The sequence below is a fragment of the Lepidothrix coronata genome, unplaced genomic scaffold, assembly GCF_001604755.1.
Source record: "Lepidothrix coronata isolate B3197 unplaced genomic scaffold, Lepidothrix_coronata-1.0 Scaffold22, whole genome shotgun sequence".
Lineage (NCBI taxonomy): Eukaryota > Metazoa > Chordata > Aves > Passeriformes > Pipridae > Lepidothrix > Lepidothrix coronata.
In genome coordinates this window covers 2,517,042-2,536,300 of record NW_016690202.1, presented here as the reverse complement: position 1 = coordinate 2,536,300, position 19,259 = coordinate 2,517,042, and the positions used below count along the sequence as shown (strand labels likewise).

The 19,259-nt window shown below is 39.4% G+C and overlaps 2 protein-coding genes across 9 annotated transcripts in view; one reads left to right on the top strand and one right to left on the bottom strand.

The window, feature by feature from the left end:
• IQGAP2 (IQ motif containing GTPase activating protein 2) overlaps positions 1 to 19,259 on the top strand; it is a 105,641-nt gene that overhangs the window by 67,149 nt on the left and 19,233 nt on the right. For all 8 annotated transcript variants that reach the window (XM_017808177.1, XM_017808173.1, XM_017808170.1 and 5 more), the window contains 10 exons: positions 6,198 to 6,288; positions 10,300 to 10,461; positions 11,417 to 11,559; positions 12,569 to 12,739; positions 14,860 to 14,943; positions 15,625 to 15,696; positions 15,862 to 15,931; positions 16,270 to 16,478; positions 17,636 to 17,785; positions 18,550 to 18,713. In XM_017808177.1, coding sequence (XP_017663666.1) covers positions 6,198 to 6,288; positions 10,300 to 10,461; positions 11,417 to 11,559; positions 12,569 to 12,739; positions 14,860 to 14,943; positions 15,625 to 15,696; positions 15,862 to 15,931; positions 16,270 to 16,478; positions 17,636 to 17,785; positions 18,550 to 18,713 — 1,316 coding nt within the window. The remainder of the gene's footprint in view (positions 1 to 6,197; positions 6,289 to 10,299; positions 10,462 to 11,416; positions 11,560 to 12,568; positions 12,740 to 14,859; positions 14,944 to 15,624; positions 15,697 to 15,861; positions 15,932 to 16,269; positions 16,479 to 17,635; positions 17,786 to 18,549; positions 18,714 to 19,259) is intronic.
• On the bottom strand, positions 86 to 4,429 carry F2RL2 (coagulation factor II thrombin receptor like 2). Its single transcript, XM_017808179.1, has 2 exons — positions 3,918 to 4,429; positions 86 to 2,253 (listed from the first exon to the last, which is right to left on the bottom strand). The coding sequence occupies exons 1-2, from the start codon at positions 3,973 to 3,975 to the stop codon at positions 1,166 to 1,168; spliced, it is 1,146 nt and encodes a 381-aa protein (XP_017663668.1). The 5' UTR covers positions 3,976 to 4,429; the 3' UTR covers positions 86 to 1,165.

Below are 19,259 nucleotides of genomic sequence, written 5' to 3'. Positions count from 1 at the left end.
TTTAAAGTCTCTTCGTGTGCATTTTGAAGGAATGGCAAGATTAAAACTAACTTAAATTAGGAGCCAGAAGAAATTAAAGAAGGGAGAGTCTTACCAGACTGCAAATTCCCTTGAGACATTTTCCAGTGCAAGCTATTTTATTTAAGTAAAGTTTACAGTACTATTATCAAACCAACATAAAACATTTTTCTCCTCCCTGTCTTACATGCTGCAGTTACAAATGCAAACAACAATCACTGAGCTCATTTTGTAGGAACTTAGTATATATGTAGCTTTGGAATCTGTGTAAGAGTAAAAGCTGACCCTTTGTTTTACTAAAGTGGACAATCAATCATAACCAGTTGCAGTATTTGTAACACTGTAGCTATTTCCTGTCAGGATATGGAAACAGAATACTACAAAATAGCTTCCCCATTCTGCTTACCAAGCAAGAATAATACATGCCTGGATTCACACTGATAAGGGTTAGCTCCCAGCACTCCTTGTGGTCTAGGGATTGCAGGCACTGGCAAAGTGGAAGAACAAGTCTCCAGTGCAAAACTGGTTAAGCCGCCTCATAGAATGTTTCCCTGGAAGAGTCAGGCTCGGTATCTACAACTGTAGATTAACTGCTCCTTAAACCTATGTGGACTCTGGCTCTTTATTTTCAACATCCAGGGCAGTATTTGCTCTTGACTGTGTGTGAGAGAGCTTTTACAAAGTTTGACAGCTCCCAGGCATGTAAAAAGTGCTTTTAGTTGTTCCCATTTCCATTAGGCCCGAAACTTGTTTTTGTATCACTGTTCCTGCAGTGATGGTTGGCTGAGAGCTAATTTGAAGTATTTGGAAATCATGAACTGGCCTAAAAGTACCCCTCTTCTGGTGCTCGGAGGCTGTGGTGACTGATACCTTGGCAGCTTCTCCATGGCCTCAGAATGAAATGGATGGAGGTGTAGAGCTTCTTCCTTGAATCTAGGTACAAAGTTGTTGCAATACATGTGATAAAATTACAGCGCTGGAGAAGTGTATTTTTGGAGATACTTCTTGTGTGGAAGGAAGTATATTGTACTGAGATTGTGTTTTTTTAACACTTTTTACAGTTTAATTGTCACACCTGAGACTTATTGCTGTCTGTGTTAATACTTCACAAAGTCATAATTCCAGTAATAGAAATACAGGACTAAATTCATTTTTCCCTGTATATTTTAACCATTGTTAGATAAATATTGGATTGACTTCTAATTTTTGACATCAGAAAATAAAGGAAAGGATCAAGACAACTGTTTAAGCTGCTAAGACATAAAGCAATTAGATAAAATGAATACAACCCATCTGTGTTGTAATAGTAATAGTTGATGTGATGGACAATAAGGATAATATTGCTTGGCACAAAGCAAATAGCAAAGATGGTAAGGATCAAAAGACTGACTTTAACATACCAGAACCATTCACGAGTCTTGAGTGTTCGTATAATTGAGACATAGCAGAAAATGATAGTTGCAAGAGGTATCAAAAACCCAAATATAGCTAAAGAAACATAGTAGTAGAACTGGAAGGAAGATATTGTTTCACAGGCATTGTGCACGTCATGGCAGGTATAAATGCCCAGTTGCCTCACATAATAGCTTTGCTGCATGATGCAAAGTGGGAGCATGTACAAGAAGACAATGGTCCACACGGCAGTGCATGCTGCAATGGCATAGGCGCGCTTGGGAAGGCTCTTGTAGGTGAAAGGGTGAACGATGGCCATGTAGCGGCTGATGCTGATGCACATGAGCAGCAGGATGGAGCAGTACATGTTGCCATAAAACACCACTGTGGTAGTTCGGCACATCATTTCCCCAAATACCCAGTTGTTCCCGTTGATGTGGTATGCTATTTTGAAGGGTAGCATGATGCAAAAGAGCAGATCTGAAACAGCCAAGTTTGTGTAGAGGATGGCGGTGCACACAGAGCGGATCCTGAACAATAGCATCCACAAAGTGATGGCATTAGATGGCACACCCAGTAAAACAGCACTGAGGTAGACAGCAGGTATTAGCTTGGTGCTCAGAGAACTGGTCAAGTATTCCAGTGTGGTGTTGTTCACTTCTGTTAAAGTGGAGTCGTTTGACTTTTTTGAAGTGCATTTATTTTCTCCAATATGAATGGTTGTTGTTTCCCCTTCTATAGCATAAGGGGGGATGTAATCATAGTCTCTTGCTGAAATTCCACGGAAAGTCTTAATAAGAGATACAGTTTTAATTGCGGAGCCATTCTGTGAAAATTCTGAACCTTAAAAACACCAAATATTGTTAAAACCACAAACTACTAGATTACCAATATAATTCACCTTCAGGTACAGAGAGAGGAAGGTAAACATCTCCATGTGAAAAGTAATATATTTTTAAAAGATTTGGTGACACTCTCCTTTACTTTGGGTGTTCATATCAAATGTACTGAGAACAGTATTCACTTGTCATTTCACACCCAATGCTGAAAATGTATTGTTAACTTAGTGCTAAGCTGATCTTTCTGTGGTTTTGCATGTTTTCAGTAATCTTTGGTGAAAAAATATCAGACTCTTCCGTAATGTTTATGACCTGTAGAGGGTTTTTCCTCCAAAGTAGTAATGTTGTTAATTCTTCATATAGCAGCAGCCTTGGTTTAGGCTTGATCTGAATTTCCAAAGCAAACAGCATTTCCATCCTTGTCACTTCACATATGAAATGCATGACTGCAAAAGATGCAAAAAGCACTGTCTTGTCTAACACAGGCTAAAACTTTCAAACTAAAAATCTGAAATACCCTCAATTTTTTGGGTCTCACATATCAAATTAATGTTATTCTTCAGCTTCTGACTAAAGCAAACCAAATCTTTTCAGCTTCTTGTGCCTGAGCAAGGGCAGTTAGTTTTGAGAACTGACAACATATGCTTGGGCTGGTACTAGGTGTAAGTGAATAAAACTGGTACTGGTAAGTGAATAAAACTTTTCAAGAAGCAGGAAAATTTTCAGTGTGTATATATTGTTAGCATGTGGGCAAAACCAATAATACCACTTTTATTAAAGCCTGTTCTTCAGTCTTTAGTAGAGGACTTTGTAGAGACATTGATGTTTCCATATGAAGCACAAATGTGCCCAAAATGCTTTCTTAAACCCATGTGTTTTAAAATAAATTTGCAGAGTAAACAGCTGTGTAAGTAAAATTGTTTTCAGCTGTGTTTAATGCAAAAAGACTGTAAAGCTTAGAGCATGCGTCATGAAATTGGAATTCAGAAGCAAACTGAAATTTGGGTGAAAACCTGTGTATTTTTTTTAACCTTTCCATATTTGAACAAAATATGGAAAATGGTTTTATCAATGCTCACTGGCACATTCATGGTAGAATATTTTGAAATCATAATTAATAGACTCCATTCCTTTTAATATTACTTTTGACAGTTAATTAGTTTTTTTTGACAGAAAATTAGTTTTAACAGCTCTTTACGTCATATATATGTGCGCACATAGGCATGTATAAATATAGTTTGTGTATATATATATGATTTGAAAACAGCTTTAATTCTAGAGAGAAAAAAGAGATTTATGATTTAATGATTTCCTTTAGTTATTTTTATCACAATGGTTAACTGAGCATTTCCTTCTAGTAACACCATCTGTGAAGCTGTAAAACAAAACACTACAGAAATACTAGATAAAAGATGTGTCTTCAGTAACTGTAGTGATTTTATTTATTCACTTAAATAAAATTCTTTCTAGAAAATAACTGGGGGGACGTAAAACATCACTGAAATAAAAGAATAAAAATCTGCTTTAAATGAGACTTCCTAGAGTACAGTTTTCTATAATGTTACAGGTGCAACCTACTTCAGGTTTGCAGCTTCCAAAGACACAACATTATCAAAAAATCCATGTTATTAACTAAAATATGGAATAGATACAGAAAGGAGGACTCACCTGTTGTGCAAAGACTGGAAGTAAGAGAGAGCAGTCCAGTGAAAAACAGTATCTTCATTGTAGTGTGTGAAATCCAGCAAGCCAAACAATGGTACTGCCCTAGTTCATCTCGAGAGGTGCTTTGTGGGGGATTTCTTTCCCCTCTGTGAGTGACTAAAGAATGATTGATCAGTCCTGCAGAAGCATCCTGTAAGCATGAGGTTTATGGTAAGGAGCTAATTTGCCCTTTGTCTACCACAGCAAGAGGGTGTGACGTATCCAAATATGCACACATGACTCAGTTTCAGCCTCTGTCCAACACAGAGATAAAACTGCTTTACTGCAGCAGTTTAACTCCTAATTTACCATGAACCTGAAGCTTATGTGCAGGGTTCTACTGAAATTTGTACATACAGACATTTGGGGTAAAAAGGTGTTTTCTGGAAAAATCAAAGGGTGTGTTCAGTAAATCCTCAAGGGTCTCATCTAGAGAACAAAATGTCACATGGCTGAACTCTGTACCCTTCTCCAGGAAGAAGACAGGCTTGGAGATATGTGATGATCTCAGTTTAGCAAAGGCGAAGGTGCAAAGAAGCCACACATACAAACATGCCTTAAAAAAAACTGTGTTCTGCTTTGCTTTTTGCCTCCACACCCACTGTTAGCTATCTACTTCCTTAGATCTAGCTACTGGCTCCACTCAGACAGTTCCCACTCCTCCACAGCCTGCAGCCTCTAAAACCTTTTCCCTATTTTCGTCTGCTGTTTTGCTCATCCCTTTCTTTTTCTCTGCCTGTTTTTTGTTTGGTTGGTTTTTGGTTTTGGTTTGGTTTTTTTTCTCTCCTCTCCCTTCCTTGAGTGGCAAATAACAATGGCTTGTTTCAGCAGGTAAAATTAGCCCAAGTCTTGGTCTGACTTCCAAACTAGTTGTGAGGCTCAGCATAAACTGTACTTGGCTGCAGAGAAGTATTTGTGTCTGTTCTTGTATTTAATGTGTAAATGCTTGTTACTAGATAAGGAATTCTCTTCAGTTTCTCAATCCTCTTTTCAAAATTGTCAGCTGTAGTTTAGGAATTTATTATGTGCTCTCTCAAGTGTTAACTGTAACTCTCGGTAGAAAAATGTGCAGTCCACTGTCCTGTGATTGTCTGGCACTACTTGATGTCATTTATATATTCTGTTACCTTGTTTATACGTAAGATACAAACTGAAGAGCATGTCTCTAGGGTTTTCTACCCTGTTTTTTCTTGGTAATTTCTGTGGATATCAGATTTATTGGATCTTTGGCCTGGAGATAAAACTAGAGGTATTCATTGCAAAGCTGGTTCTTTTTCCACAGTGTTTTAGTTTGGCTGGGATTTTTTCATAAAATATTTGTGTATATCCTGGATCTTTATCAACTGATACATTAATTTCTCTCATCATTAGTCTATTATAGACCTGGCACCTCTATTTCTCTTTTACATGAATTTTCCCCCCTCCTATTGGATTAGATTTTAAATGCTACTTTAGCTCTGAAACCCTATTCTGTCTGCTGAAGTGTTGGTTCACCTGTGAACCTGGGCAGGAGGGTTTGTTAGTTGGGATGTACAGCCCAGTTTCCTGCACTTTCTGTTTTAACTTGGTTTTAATGTCATGCACTGTTAGCCTGTAAGAAGAGTAATAGCTTCTCTACTGCTTCAGAAATGTTTGCCATTTGAGATAAGTCTTCATTACTAAACCTAAGTTGTCTTTCTATGTCAGTTTTCACTGTTATTTTCTAATGTAATGTGTACTGAGGTTTACACAGGGATCCTTTCCAAATAAGGGATTTTGAAAGAAAGCCAACTTCCTTCAGTCTTCTACTATGTTCTCTCTATGCTGCTATCATAGTGCTGCCTGAGAATGTATGGGTTCATGTGACATTCAGACTACTTTGCCTGCATATCATGGAAATTAAAATGTTTCTATCTTTGTCAGAATTTTTATTGATCTTTAGCAGGATGAATTCTGTCAGCAGAGTCAGTACAGCACATTCTTCAGAGGAGCTCTAAGGTTTTGCAGATAAAAACTGAGATTTAAATAAATTCTTCTATTCTTCTATACATCAAAACTTTCAGAGCATTGTATTTGAACAGGAGCTTATTCAAGTCAGTAAATAGAATAGGAACGCATTTCATTGCTGATTTTAAGCAGACAAATTCTTTTTAGTGTCCAGGGGCTTTGCAAGTGGAGATTGTATGTTAGAGCTGTATCAGTATGTTCAGACAACTCTTCTTATAATTCAGTTTTTTCAAGGCTTTTTTCTATCCTTTTTTCCAGGAATCCCAAGATGAATCAGCACTTCTGTGGCTAGATGAAATACAAAGAGGAATCAGTGATGGCAATAACAACATAAAAGAAGCAGCAATTGGTAAGTATTAACCTGCATCTGCACTGCTCTTGTTTTTCTTAGTCTTGAGAGATTGAAATTGGTTATTTACTTTTTCTACTTCAGGGAAGGGTGGAAGACCTTTAAATACGTGAAAAGAAATGAATGCGTGTTCTTTGTTATACTGAAATTGGGATGATTTAGAACTACAGGGGTGGTGTTAGTTTTATCTAAAGTGGTAATATTTAAGGCTTGGATTACAATTCAGTGGATTTGGTTATACAGGCTAACATCATGACCAAGATTTCTAATGTCAGTGTATCTTCACGTAACTCCTGAAACATCTGAATGAGAATGGATATGCTGTTCAGAAGCTTATTTTTCTTATGACTAAAATCTTGATGCATATTTTAAAAGCAAATATGAGTTTACAACTTTGCTTATTCATATTTCTTTATATTGTCTTTTATGAAGTGCTAACAAATACTAGGAACATATTAACTTTAGTGTAAAAAGAGCACTCATTTGTTTGGGGTGAACTACACGCTCTTCTAATCTGAAAGGAAGAGGAAAAATGAGGCTTATCCTGTCAGGGTATTGTATATTGAATCCATTCAACACCTTCTGTCAAAGTGTATGTATTATTATACGATATAATAAACTTTGGCAAGTAATGCAGATGCGTAGCTGGGTATATGGGGCACACTGGAGAGCACGGTGGGATGCCTGCCTGTTCCTGCCTAGGGCCAGCACAGACCAGCGAGGCACTGCATATTGGTTAGCCTTCTGCTTGACTCGGCTTTGGGTGAGTCAGTGTCGCCTTCTTTTGCACCTTAGGAGCTTGTGAATACAATTGCTGAAGTCAGTGCATTCCTGGAGCACTGTGCTCAGCCGTCCTTAGTGCAGTGTGGCAGCCTGTGTACTCACAGGCATGTCAGTAGTTAGTGCTTGGGAAGTTGTGGGTGGAAGAAAAGAAACAGAGCTAGCTACTATAAATAGCTATCCCTGTTATATAAATGGATACTAAATAGAGCATTGCATTTTGCATTACTATTACTTTAGAACTGATTTAAACAATACAGTCTTCATGTAACAAGTCAGTTATACTGAAAATAGTTAAAATATTTATGTAGGTCACACATCCATAGTTGAAAGCACCTGACTTGTGTTTTACACACACACACACACACACACAGACATTGTCTCAATCAGGCTCTTGTACTGAGGAGTACTGATACCTTCTGTCATGGACAAAACCAGCTTCCTATCAATGCCCCCCAGAGCCATGAGGAAACATCTGAGCGCATGGAAGGGAAGGAAATGTGTAGCTTATAAACAAATGTGAGTTAAACCTAAAGAGCAATTTGAAAACATCCTCATTTGTGTTCACTGGTGTAAAAGCATTAAGAATATATATCATAAACAGCACAGCATAATTCATATACCAATACTACACAATGTTGCTAATGATAAGCCATTGCTCCATCCACCACCTAGCTGTTGTAGTAAAATCTTTTCATATAATCTGTGCTGGCAGTACCTGCACAGTTTTTCACAATCAAGGATGCTCAGTGGAACTGTTTTAACATGTCACATGTAGAAAAAAACCTACTAATCTCCTGTACTCTGCCCTCTGGGTTGAAAGGAAGCACTGTCAGCACAGCACATTCTTCAGAAAAGCTCTAAGGTTTTGCAGCTAAAAACTGAGATTTAAGATTTCCCCATGGCACAGAACCTGATACTTCCTGTAACAAATGCATCCTGTTTCAGGAAGTTTGCATATTGCGTTGACACAGTCTAAACTGAAAGTTCAACTTGATCACAATTTCGAAATGGACTTTTAATTGATCTATCACAGAGGTACTATTTTTGAAAGGCAAACAACTTCAAACCTTTTGCAAGGCAGTCAAAAAATTGTTTTTCAGTCAAGAAACTATTTTTGAGATTACTGCAGTAGTGGCAATAAAATAAGCAGTAAAATAAGAGAAGGTACTGGCAGCTGTGCTGAAACAGTCTTGATCACTTCCAAACTAATTTTAAAATATTAAATACTACAGTCTTAAAATTTTAAAAGACTTTTACAGTTTTTCCTGTCAGGGAAAGGGCTATATGTTGTATTTTTATTGAGGAAGAAGTGTTCAGTAAATGCTGGTGCATTTCCTAATTCTTTGCAGTGCTTTCTGTATGATTTGTATCACCCTACTTCACTTCTTGAATCAGTTCAACCATTGTACTCCTTATCTAAGTGGGGGACAAAATGGAATTGGCCAAGTATCAGAAATAGACTTGAATACCGACTTTAGTCTTACACAGGAAGAGTCTGTCTGTCATGGGAGAGACCAAGTTATAGGAAAAAGCTGATCATTGGCCTTGTTGAGAGTTCAGGCTCATCACAGCAGACAACTGCAGCTTTGTATATCAGAGCTGTTTGAAGGGAGAATGGGTGTAAGAAAGAGCCCTTCACAGGATTGATCTGGTACTGGCATCTTAACTGCTACAGAAGCAGACTAGAGCTTACAGTTCTTCTGCAGCTACGGATGGCTAATCTCCACTTATCTTATAATTTTCCAGGATCTACGTGGCCCTGCTCTAGAGCAACAGCCACAGTATTAATTGCTAGCACTTAAATAGAAAGGAATAATTTTCTGCTGAAATGAGTGTTTTCCCTAGCTTCTCAGTTTTCCCTGCTTTCTCACCACTGACCAGATGCCTGGGCATCACAATGCCACATCAGTGGGAGAAAGACATCTCCAGTCTCACAGGGAGCACATGTATGCTTGGCAGGGTCTGTTTCAAAGCACAGAAAAATAGCAGGATGCTATCTGATAGAAATTCAGACGATGGCGGTGTGGCATTGTGGCTCTGCTTTGTTTCTCAGCTGGCTGACTGTATTTTTAGGTTTATGAGTTAATGTCTAGCCAAAGCTACTCATTCCACCTTAGTCTGACTACCAATAAAGACAAACTGTTTCTCTAACTGAAATACTCTTCTGCTTGCTCAGTGTTGTGGGGTGACTCCTGTATGTAGGCTTTTGACACTAAGCACCTTCTGGGTCAGCTCTGTGTAGTGATCTGGATAGACACAAGATAACGAAAAGTGTTTAGTGCTGCAGCATGAAGTGCAGCTATGGATTCACTTAAGCCAGTATACAATGTGTATGTTCTAGATGTATGTCTATTCACTTGTTCCCTTCAGCATGGATCTTGAATTTAGCTGTGAATGAACACCTTTAAAGACTAAAGCAGTCTAAACATCTAGCATGTAAGGAACTTTGAAGTTGCATGTGCTCCCACATGCTGTCAGGTGTGGTGAAATCAGTTTCTTCGGTGATGGTGGGACCTGCACTAAGCAAGAGATGCTTAGGGAGTCTTGAATTAGAATATGGCTAATGTTGTATAATCTTGAGGTTTACATATGCTTCACCTCTCAGGGTGCTTTTATGTGCCCTGGAAGCAAAAGCTGCATCTCTGCAGCCCTCATTCAAGGGCATGAATTTCCTTTAAAAAGCTCCTGAGGGTGAGTTCAAGAAAGGGTTGCTTCAGGACGCTGACTAGGTTGCTGCAAGGATTTACTCAAGGCAATCCCTTTTTTTTTTTTTCACAGTAAAAGTGAATGTTAAGGTTTACACCTCGTAACCGAATTATTCTGTGTACCTCTAGAAGGCTCTCAAGTGATCAGCAGATGATGGCCTGTTTGTTAGGGCAGGCTGAAAGTGGAGGACTTGCCATCCTCAACCCCTGCCCTACTTGTAATCTTGTGTGTCACTTGTTGGGGAGCAGCTCTGCGCTCTAGACTGCTCTCAATTGCACTGTGGCTTCTCCCCAGTCTGGGTGGAGCACACTCTTTCTACCTAACATGCTTGATGTTCTCCAAAACACTTGTCCTTACAAGCACAAAGGAGGCTGCAAATGGGTAAAGCACTGAATTGCTGTGTATGTCATGCTGTCTGTGTGTGCCAGCCTTAGAAGTCCATTCTCAAAGTTGCTGGAGGCTAGAGTTATGGGTACATAAAGTATAAGACACTTAATTTTCTACATCATTATATTACCCTAGTGGCTGCTGGAATATCAGCGATTAACAAGAGCTTGGAGAAGGGTGATTTACAGCCAATCCTGATGATACTTCAGTCCAAGTTTGGATTACAAGTCACTCCTGAGTGTGCTGAAGCCTACTTCAGGAATCTCTCTGAAGCCAAGAACCTCAAAAATACAGAAGGTAAAAACCTTCCTGAATAGGACAGTTCCACATGTCCATATCACTGGGGCAACTGTCCATCCTCTCAGAAAACCATATTACTCTCTAATAGCATTTTATTTTTCCTATTAGCAGATGCAGAGATGCACAATTCAGCCTTACAGGTTGCTGCCAAAGATCAAGCCAGGCTCTGACATTGCCCACAGCCCATTTATAGTCCCTGTGCATTGCCAGAGCAGCAGTCATCAGTAAAAGCTGGGGCTAGAATCTGCCCTTAGGAAGATGATGGAATGTTTTGTCACATTAGAGCTGCAAAAGCTGGTCATAGCTAACAGCAGCCAAAGTTAGCTAACAGTTAAAATAAATACTGCCAATATAATACACTTTCTTACAGTAGATGGGCATATTTCATTCCACAACATGAGTATTTTGAGGGCATTTTGCACAACTGACCTTACCAGCTTTATCTTGGGGCCTTTTGTCCATGCGGATATGAGGCTTTTCCTGCCTGCTGTCTGTCAGGATAAAGCTTTGTTTACCAAAGCACTAAAAAAGAAAATTATATGGATATAGGAAATGTCCTGTGTGAGGTAAGTGTCAGTAAGTCCAGCATTTGGACAGAAGACAAGAGCAACATTTTTTTATAAACAGTCTCACTTACATGAGTGATGATGGAAACCATAACACAAAGTGTTTCAGGAGTGCTAACCTGGCACATGGGGGTTTGGAGAGGCTGGCAGTGGATCTGTACCAACCTCATAGCCGCTTCACTAACCTTATAGTTGTTTCATTCTAGAGGAATCACCCTAATCTATCTAACAGGGTATTTTGAAAATCCTTATTACAAACTGGGTCAAGATATATAGTGATTCTGCATGTAAAATGGCTTCATAGCAAATGCAGGGAGGTGAAATGGGTAGGGAGAGCTGTAATTTATCATGGCACAAATGTGTACTAATGGTGTGTACTCTTTTAGGTTCTAATGAAAGTCCATGGATTAAACTTGTAATGAAAAGCATGTATGATTACTACTACAATGTGGAAACTGAGGAAGGTACCTGTGACACTCCTGAAGGAGTTGTACCAAAAACTTCATGGTTAACTGGTGAAGAAATCCAGGTAGGTAGTTGAAACATTTGCTTTTACTGTAAATGCAACATAAACATTTGAGGGAAAGAGCGTGAGACATGACAATATTGAGAGGCTGTGGTGGGTCACACTGAAGATCACTTTATCAAGTATCTGCTTCTGGCAAGTGCAGCAACTTAAGTCTAAACAGTGATAGCACAGCCTCCTGTCTACTATCTGGCAATGATTTAGGGACTTCCTGACTGGAAGTTACAGCATTTGTTCCTTTTAATGGCCACCAGCAGACACCAACGGAGGGAAGTTTGATTGCTTCCATATTCTTTTATATTGTCTGGATTTTGTACCGGCCTTTGCGTTGGCCTATGGCAAGGAATTTTATGATGTATTTGGTTGCAGGTGGAACTACCATTTTCTGTTTAAATCTAATCCTCTGACAGTATTTTTGTATCTCCAAATTCAGTAGGATGAGCATGCTACTTAAAGTCTCTTATTATAGAGATTTTGTGTTAGTGTGTAATATAACTTACAACAAAGTAGATCACATGAGCTTCTGAGCAATTTGTTCTTCTTTTATTCTGATGCAGCTCATCTAAGCTACAGGCATACTCCTCTACACAAACAACTCAAGTCACAGTGTATGTCCTTCTGAAATTCTGAATGCAGCAGTACTTGAACATGCTTCTCAACAGAGAACTCACTGATTGAATTAGTACTTTTAGATGTATGACTTGTACAAAACACTTTTAAGTATTGGGAAAGCAGAACTCTCCTAAAATATAACAAATACTCTCTTAAAATAGCATATTTATTTGAATAACTGAAGCTCAAAAGCAGTTCAGTTACCCTTCATATACAGTTCAGTGGTAGCAAAGTGGCTCTTTCTTCTTACTGAATAAAATCTAGGGGCAACTCAGAGGGACTTGGATAGGGTGAACATAAGCTGTAGAGCTGGAGAGAACACAGATCAAATTCCAGGATGGTTTTGCCTTGAGGGGGTTTTTTTGCTTTTAAATGATCTTTTTCCGTGATCTCTTAACAGAAAATTGTTGGGCAAGTTACAGCAGATTACAATCGAGAGCAGCTGTGGCTTGCTAATGAAAATCTGATTGTTCGGCTGCAAGCCCGAGCAAGGGGATTCTTAGTCAGAAGAAACCATCAGGAAAGAAAAGCATATCTTCAAAACCAGGAACCATCTGCCATCAAAATACAGGTATTGTTCTAGAACAAGAAGGTATTGTGGTTTGGGCAGCTTTCTGCATGTAACAGGTAATGTGGCTGATTACCACTGAAAAAATTCTCAAAGAGATCTTTCTCCCTGTTTTCATTAGCAGCAATTTAACTTCTACATCTGTAAATATATGTGCTTTCATATAACAAAGATACAGTTTTAAAAGAATGGGTCATATCCACCTCCAGTGTAAGTTACTCAGGAGAAGCTCAGAAATACATAGCCCTGGCTTTGTTCTGATGTGCTCAGATCTTTTTGTGGTACACCTAATTATGCTCAGTACAAGACCAGAAGATATTTGTAAAGTATTGAAGCAAAAATTCCTTGGTAAAGCACGACTTAAGAAATACATTCCTCCCTAGACTATCCCCAGTTGGAAGCGGTTTGCCTCTACTCCATGAAGTCATAGATGGGTACGGAGTGGCAGCTGTCCCCGTGTTTTCTGGCAGTATTTCTAGGATGTTTCCATTTTGCTGAACCCCAAAAGGAGTATAAAGGAAACTTTCTGCAGGGTGTAAACATTGACAGATGCACGCACACTGTTTTTAAATGATGAAATAGCTAGCTCCTATTAGGAGCAATTTATTCCAGTCTTGGAAAAAAAAAAAATCAAACACACCATCACCACCACCACCCACTCCCTGACAAAAAAAAAGGGGGGGGAAATGTACAACTGATTTTTTTAATCTACAGTAAATTTAATGATTCCTTATGACAAACATCTTTACCACTAGTAGTTGTTATTGGGATTGACTTTTCATTTTCTGGCATCAGTTTCTGCCTGTTGCCTCTTGTCCTACAGCTCAGCACCACCAAGAAGAGCCTGGCTTCATCTTCTTGGCAACCTCCCTTCAAATACTTGTATACACTGGTGAGGTCTCCTCTCAGTTGTCTCTTCTTGAGGCTGAACAGGCCCAGCTCCCTCAGCCCTTCCTCGTAAGAAAAATGCTCCCATCTTTGTAGCCCTCCACCGGACCTGCTCTAGGAGCTCCATGTCTTTCTTGTCCTGAGGAGCACAGAACTGGACACAAGACTCCAAATGTGGGCTCACCAGGGCTGAGTAGAGGGGCAGGATCAGCTCCCTTGACCTGCCAGCAGTGCTCTTCCTAATGCTCCTCAGAGATACCATGGGCCTTCTTTGCCACAAGGCCTCACTGCTGGCTCGTGGACACCTTGTTGTTTACCAGAACACCTTTTTGCCTGTGTTGAGTTTCAGATAGTTCTTCTCTGCCCATCTCTCCAACCTGTCAAGGTCCTTCTGAAGGGCAGCACAGCCCTCTGGGGTATCAGCCACTCCTAGCTTTGTGTCATCAGTGAACTTGCTGAGGAGGCATCTGTCCCTTCATCCCAGTCACTGGTAAATAAGTTAAACAATACTGGTCCCAGCATGGAACCTTGGGGGGCACCACTAGTGACAGGCCTCCAACTAGATCCTCTGCTACTGATTACGACCCCCTGGGATCTGCTGCTCAGCCAGTTCTCAATCCACCTCACTGTCCACTCATCCAGCCCACAGTTCCTGAGTCTGCCTATGAGGATGTTGTGAGAGGCAGTGTTAAAAGCCATGCTGAAGTTGAGGTAGACAATATCCACTGCTCTCCTCTCTTAGACAGTGATTTCATCATAGAAGGCAATCAGGTTGATCAAGCATGACTTATCTTTAGTGAATCCATGCTGACTATTCCTGATCACGTTCTTATCATCCACATGGCCTCCAGATTGAGGCACTCCAACACTGTTCCAGGGATGGAAGCTGAGTAATGGGCAAGAGCTGGCAATCTTCACTATGTGGGATGAAGCCAGTGACTGGGATGCTAAGAATGTGAGTGTACTGGTGATAAGACTAAGGACAACTTCAGGGGAGTAAAGGAAATGGCACTGGACAACAGTGTGCTGAGGTTGGTCAAAATTAACGTGAAACGTATATCACATCACCTTAAAAAGTAGAGGCAAGCTTGCTTACGTCTCAGTCATCTTTTTATCATAATGGTACTTTTTCTCTACAAGGTAAACACTGTTAATGATTTTAGTATATATTTGTAGATTTTAATAAATATTAGTTTCTTAATAGTGATAATGGCCTCCTGCCTCCTATTAAATAGGCTTTCTGGAAAGGATTCAAACAAAGGAAAAGCTATGTTGACAGATTAAAGATGCTTCAAGGCAATGTTGCTGCTATTGTTAAGGTAAGATCCCAGTGTGTTTTGGGGCCCCAATACATTTCAACCCTTGGCTTAGTCCTCTACCACCACCTGGGATTCAGAGACTAATAGCACAAGTTGGAGGGTTTCCAGAAATGTGCATGGTGCTGAAAGTTGTCTAACTGACATCTTAAGCAAACTGCTTCTTGAAAGCTCTGTTGGACTTCTAGCAGGCTTTGCTGAACTTGAGGGGCACTTAATAGATATTTCCTTATATTTCCTTTTCCATACTAAATTAGAAAACATTTGAGATGATAGGGTGTTATTTCCCTAAAAGCTGTGAAATCTAACTCTCTGGAAAGTGTGCAGTTTTCTGAGATGCTAATGGGACATTGTAATGATTAGATTGTAGATCATGGATGGAATATCATGAGAGGATCCTCTGTTTCTGAGAGAGACTGGTTTAGAACCGAGAGCTGAGATTTGAAGGTAGAAATTACTTCCAAAGCTAATGCTACACACAGATGGTAGAACCTTGAACTCAACTTGCTATTTCAGTGGGAACCCCTTAATCTGGACACTGGCCAGTAGGACCCTGGTGTTACAGTCATCTACGGCCACAAGCATGCCAGAACAGCATGCCTACAGGAGTAGACATTCAGAAGCAAATTTAAAACACACACACAAGTTCGTGCAGTGTTTTTTAAGTTTTTATTTAATTTTCAGATTCAGTCATGGGTCAAAATGTGGCTAGCAAGGAGAGCTTACCGGAAACGTCTGCAATACTTCAAAGATCATGTAAGTCCTTTTTCTCCGTTTTGAACATGAAGCAATGAAATAGGGAAATACAACTGCACAAGCAGTTTTTGGCAACTCAGGAAACAGAATGCAGGTTTTGCAGTATGTTTCTGAGCCGAAGCGTGTCATAACTAGATCCTTTTGCCTAATCTCGGTCCCTTTCAGAATGACCAAATTGTGAAGATACAAGCATTTCTCAGAGCAAACAAAGCCAGGGAGGATTACAGAACACTAAGTAAGTGGTAACAGTTAAATATTTTATGTTTGGGGACAAGTATGTTACTGCGTTCAGTCTTTTTTTTTTTTTTAACTGTCATATGGGATTTCTCAGTCTCCTATTCAACTTCAAAAGCAGGAGCAAGTGTTTGTACTGAAACTTGTACAAGTTACAGTTTCTACAGCTGAAACTATTCTGCATAGCTATACTTACTATAAAGTATGACAAAAATATTGCTCACTGGCATAAATGTCTCTCTGCAGTTCAGAATTTTTCTGCATAGTGATCAGTTTCCTGATGGTTTTAGGGGTGTTAATTATTATGTCAACTAACAAATCTATTTTCTTCAACTATAGTCAGTGCTGAAAATCCACCCTTGACTGTTCTGCGCAAATTTGCCTACCTCTTGGACCAAAGTGACCTAGACTTTCAAGAAGAACTAGAAGTAACAAGGTTAAGGGAAGAAGTGGTTACAAAAATTCGATCCAATCAACAGTTGGAGAAGGATTTGAACTTAATGGATATAAAGATTGGATTGCTTGTGAAAAACAGAATCACTCTTCAGGTCAGCAAGCTCTGTTCAGACTCCCTTGGCAGCATGCACTGAGCACTTCTACATGTTGAGAGAGCTCAGGGTCACACAATCACAGCACAGCTGAGGCTGGAAGGGACCTCTGGAGTTCATCTGGTCCAACCCCCCTGCTCAAGCAGGTTGCCCAGGACCATGTCCAGATGGCTTTTGAATAGCTCCAACGATGGAGACTCCACAACCTCTCTGAGCAACCTGTGCCAGTGCTCAGGAGCTCAATTGGTTAAAATATTCCTAGTAAATTAAGCACTTTCTTCACTTGTTTCTGTCTTGTGCTAGATGTTGTTCTGTTGTCCCGAGTTGCATGTCACTGTCTTTTGCTAGTTGTGGATAATACTAACTACTTGGCAGATTTAAAATCTTTTATATCTTTTCTGTGGTAGAATGGAGTTCTGATCACATTGAAAAGCTTGTTCAATGTTAATTAATCATGAATGAGTGTATAGGATATCAGATCCCCATACAGGCATTGTTGGCAAGCCATACTGGTGACAAGACAAAGATGTTTAGGAGACTGGTTAGTGCCGCGGTCCAAAGGGGGGATGGGGCCATGGCACAGCACAGGTTCAAGAAACAAGCTAGGGTGCAAGTGGAATGCTTTATTGAAGCGTGCACACGAGTTTTTATAAGCTCAGGAGGGGAAAGGGCCAGAACATGGGGTGGAGCATGAGACAGACAAGCAGGGGAACAAATCAGGATAGGGACACAGGCAAAAGGGGGAGGAGCGTAGGAGGAACCGGAAAAGGAAAGGGCGAATGGAGGCTGTCTCCTCTCTGCAGCTTCTCCAGCCAATCAGCCGGGAAGCCGGGAAGCAGGGAAGCAGTGACGTGAACAAGCCTGGACATGCCCGGGAGATACAAATTCTGGGGAAACATACAATGTGTGCATACATAATAACTGTAAAGTCTGTATCATAAAGTCCTTTCAATCGCTGTACATATTTTTCCACTTCTGAAATTGTTCTCATTCTGATTCTTGGTCCTCGACAGATTAATGAATAGAGCAGCAAAATACACAAAGTTGCTAATTAGGGCCCTTGGAGTAATACCACATTTAACACGTTTGGGGAAATATTCATTTTTCCAATTTGCCTGTTTTGTGAATATATAATCTAGATTATCATCTGTCTGCAGGATGTGGTACTGCACAGTAAGAAACTTAACAAGAAGAGCAAAAGTCAGCTGGAGGAGATGGTTATGGTAGACAAACAGGGTATCAAAGGTTTGAGTAAAGAGAGAAGAAAAAAACTGGAGGCTTATCAACATTTGTTCTACCTTCTACAGGTAAATTTTAATGCAAAAATTAATATGGCAGCAAATTGTTAAAGAAAAACTAGAAATCTACTGTTTAGTTTTAATGATTGTAGTAGTGATTATGAAAATATTTCCAAATAATTTGCAGACTGCAGCAAACACTATGATCAACTTCTAATATTTCCTGTAATCGAGCAAATCCTTGCTGTCTTTAGAATATGCGACAAATATGGCTGGTTTTTGATCGAGTATAACTTTAGTTTGTGCTGAAGTTAAAAAGAAATGTTTTCCTCCATATATCTTTTAGTGTCACTATTACTGTGCATTATATGTGGTGGAAAGGAAGTTGTCTGCAATGTAGCTGACAGCATATAATGTATCTGTTCTTGTGCTCTTTTTGTCTCACCTCACTGACATTTTTCTAGAAGAATTTTAGATCCTCCCAGGGCAGATGCCTCTAACTCTAAAGCAGACGTAGTATGCCATGTTTTCTTGGTAGATAGCCATTGCCATTTGGTAAAATGTCATTGGATACATAGGCTTGATGCATAGAAGTACTATCCACAGACTGTAAATAAAATCCTTAATGATGCTTCTCGCAGATCTCTGATTGTGCAGTATTCAGTGTTTCTTTTGCATTAGGATTTGGAGAAAAGTAAAACCTGCATGGAAAAGTGACATATATGAGAGTCAACATAAGTGCTTTTGGTATGAACAGAAACATTGAAAGCTGCCCCTCAAGTGGGGGTAGTTTGTCCTGACAATAGTATGCAAGTCATTTGTTTGTTTTGCAGACTAATCCCACCTATCTGGCAAAGCTGATTTTCCAGATGCCACAGAACAAATCAACCAAGTTTATGGATACAGTCATCTTCACTTTATACAACTATGCCTCCAATCAACGAGAAGAATATCTGCTTCTCAAACTCTTCAAAACTGCTCTAGAAGAGGAAATAACGTATGTGCACTCACAAGAAAGCTTTAGTTAGTTTGTGTTGTAGACAGTTCAATGAATGTTTCATGCCTAAAAGAAATCAGTGGTTAATCTTTAAATCACCATAAAATTGCATACATACTTTTTGTTATTAGAGAAGTGTGTTTTCTAAGTAAGTTATTCTTAAACTCAAGTGATTGCCAATTAAGAAACAAAATCTTTCTATTCTATATTCTTGTATAAAAAAATGGCTTGAAAAAAGATGCTAAGGCTTCTTTTGTATTTAAGGGTGGAGAAAGTATTTTCATTCTTTATGTAAATTTATGCTCTGTAAGTAAAGATTGGTGGCTTATCTTGAAACAATAAAATATTATTTTATGCCCTTAACAGATATTTGCTGAACTGGCATTTGGGTCCGAATTAGAGATATATAGCTGCCATTAACTAAGCTATGTTCCCAGAACATTGCTATAATACACACAGAATTCAGGTGGTAGTTTCTATAACCTTGTTTTATATAAAAGCCTTAAGAAATAGACTGTATAAACAGGTTTCATCATAGAAATAGGA

Excerpts from the sequence above, each read along its gene's own strand:
- F2RL2 (XM_017808179.1), bottom strand. The coding sequence starts at position 3,975 with ATGAAGATACTGTTTTTCACTGGACTGCTCTCTCTTACTTCCAGTCTT. Across the intron at positions 2,254-3,917 it reads TTCCAGTCTTTGCACAACAG|GTTCAGAATTTTCACAGAAT; the intron begins GTGAGTCCTCCT and ends GGTGTTTTTAAG.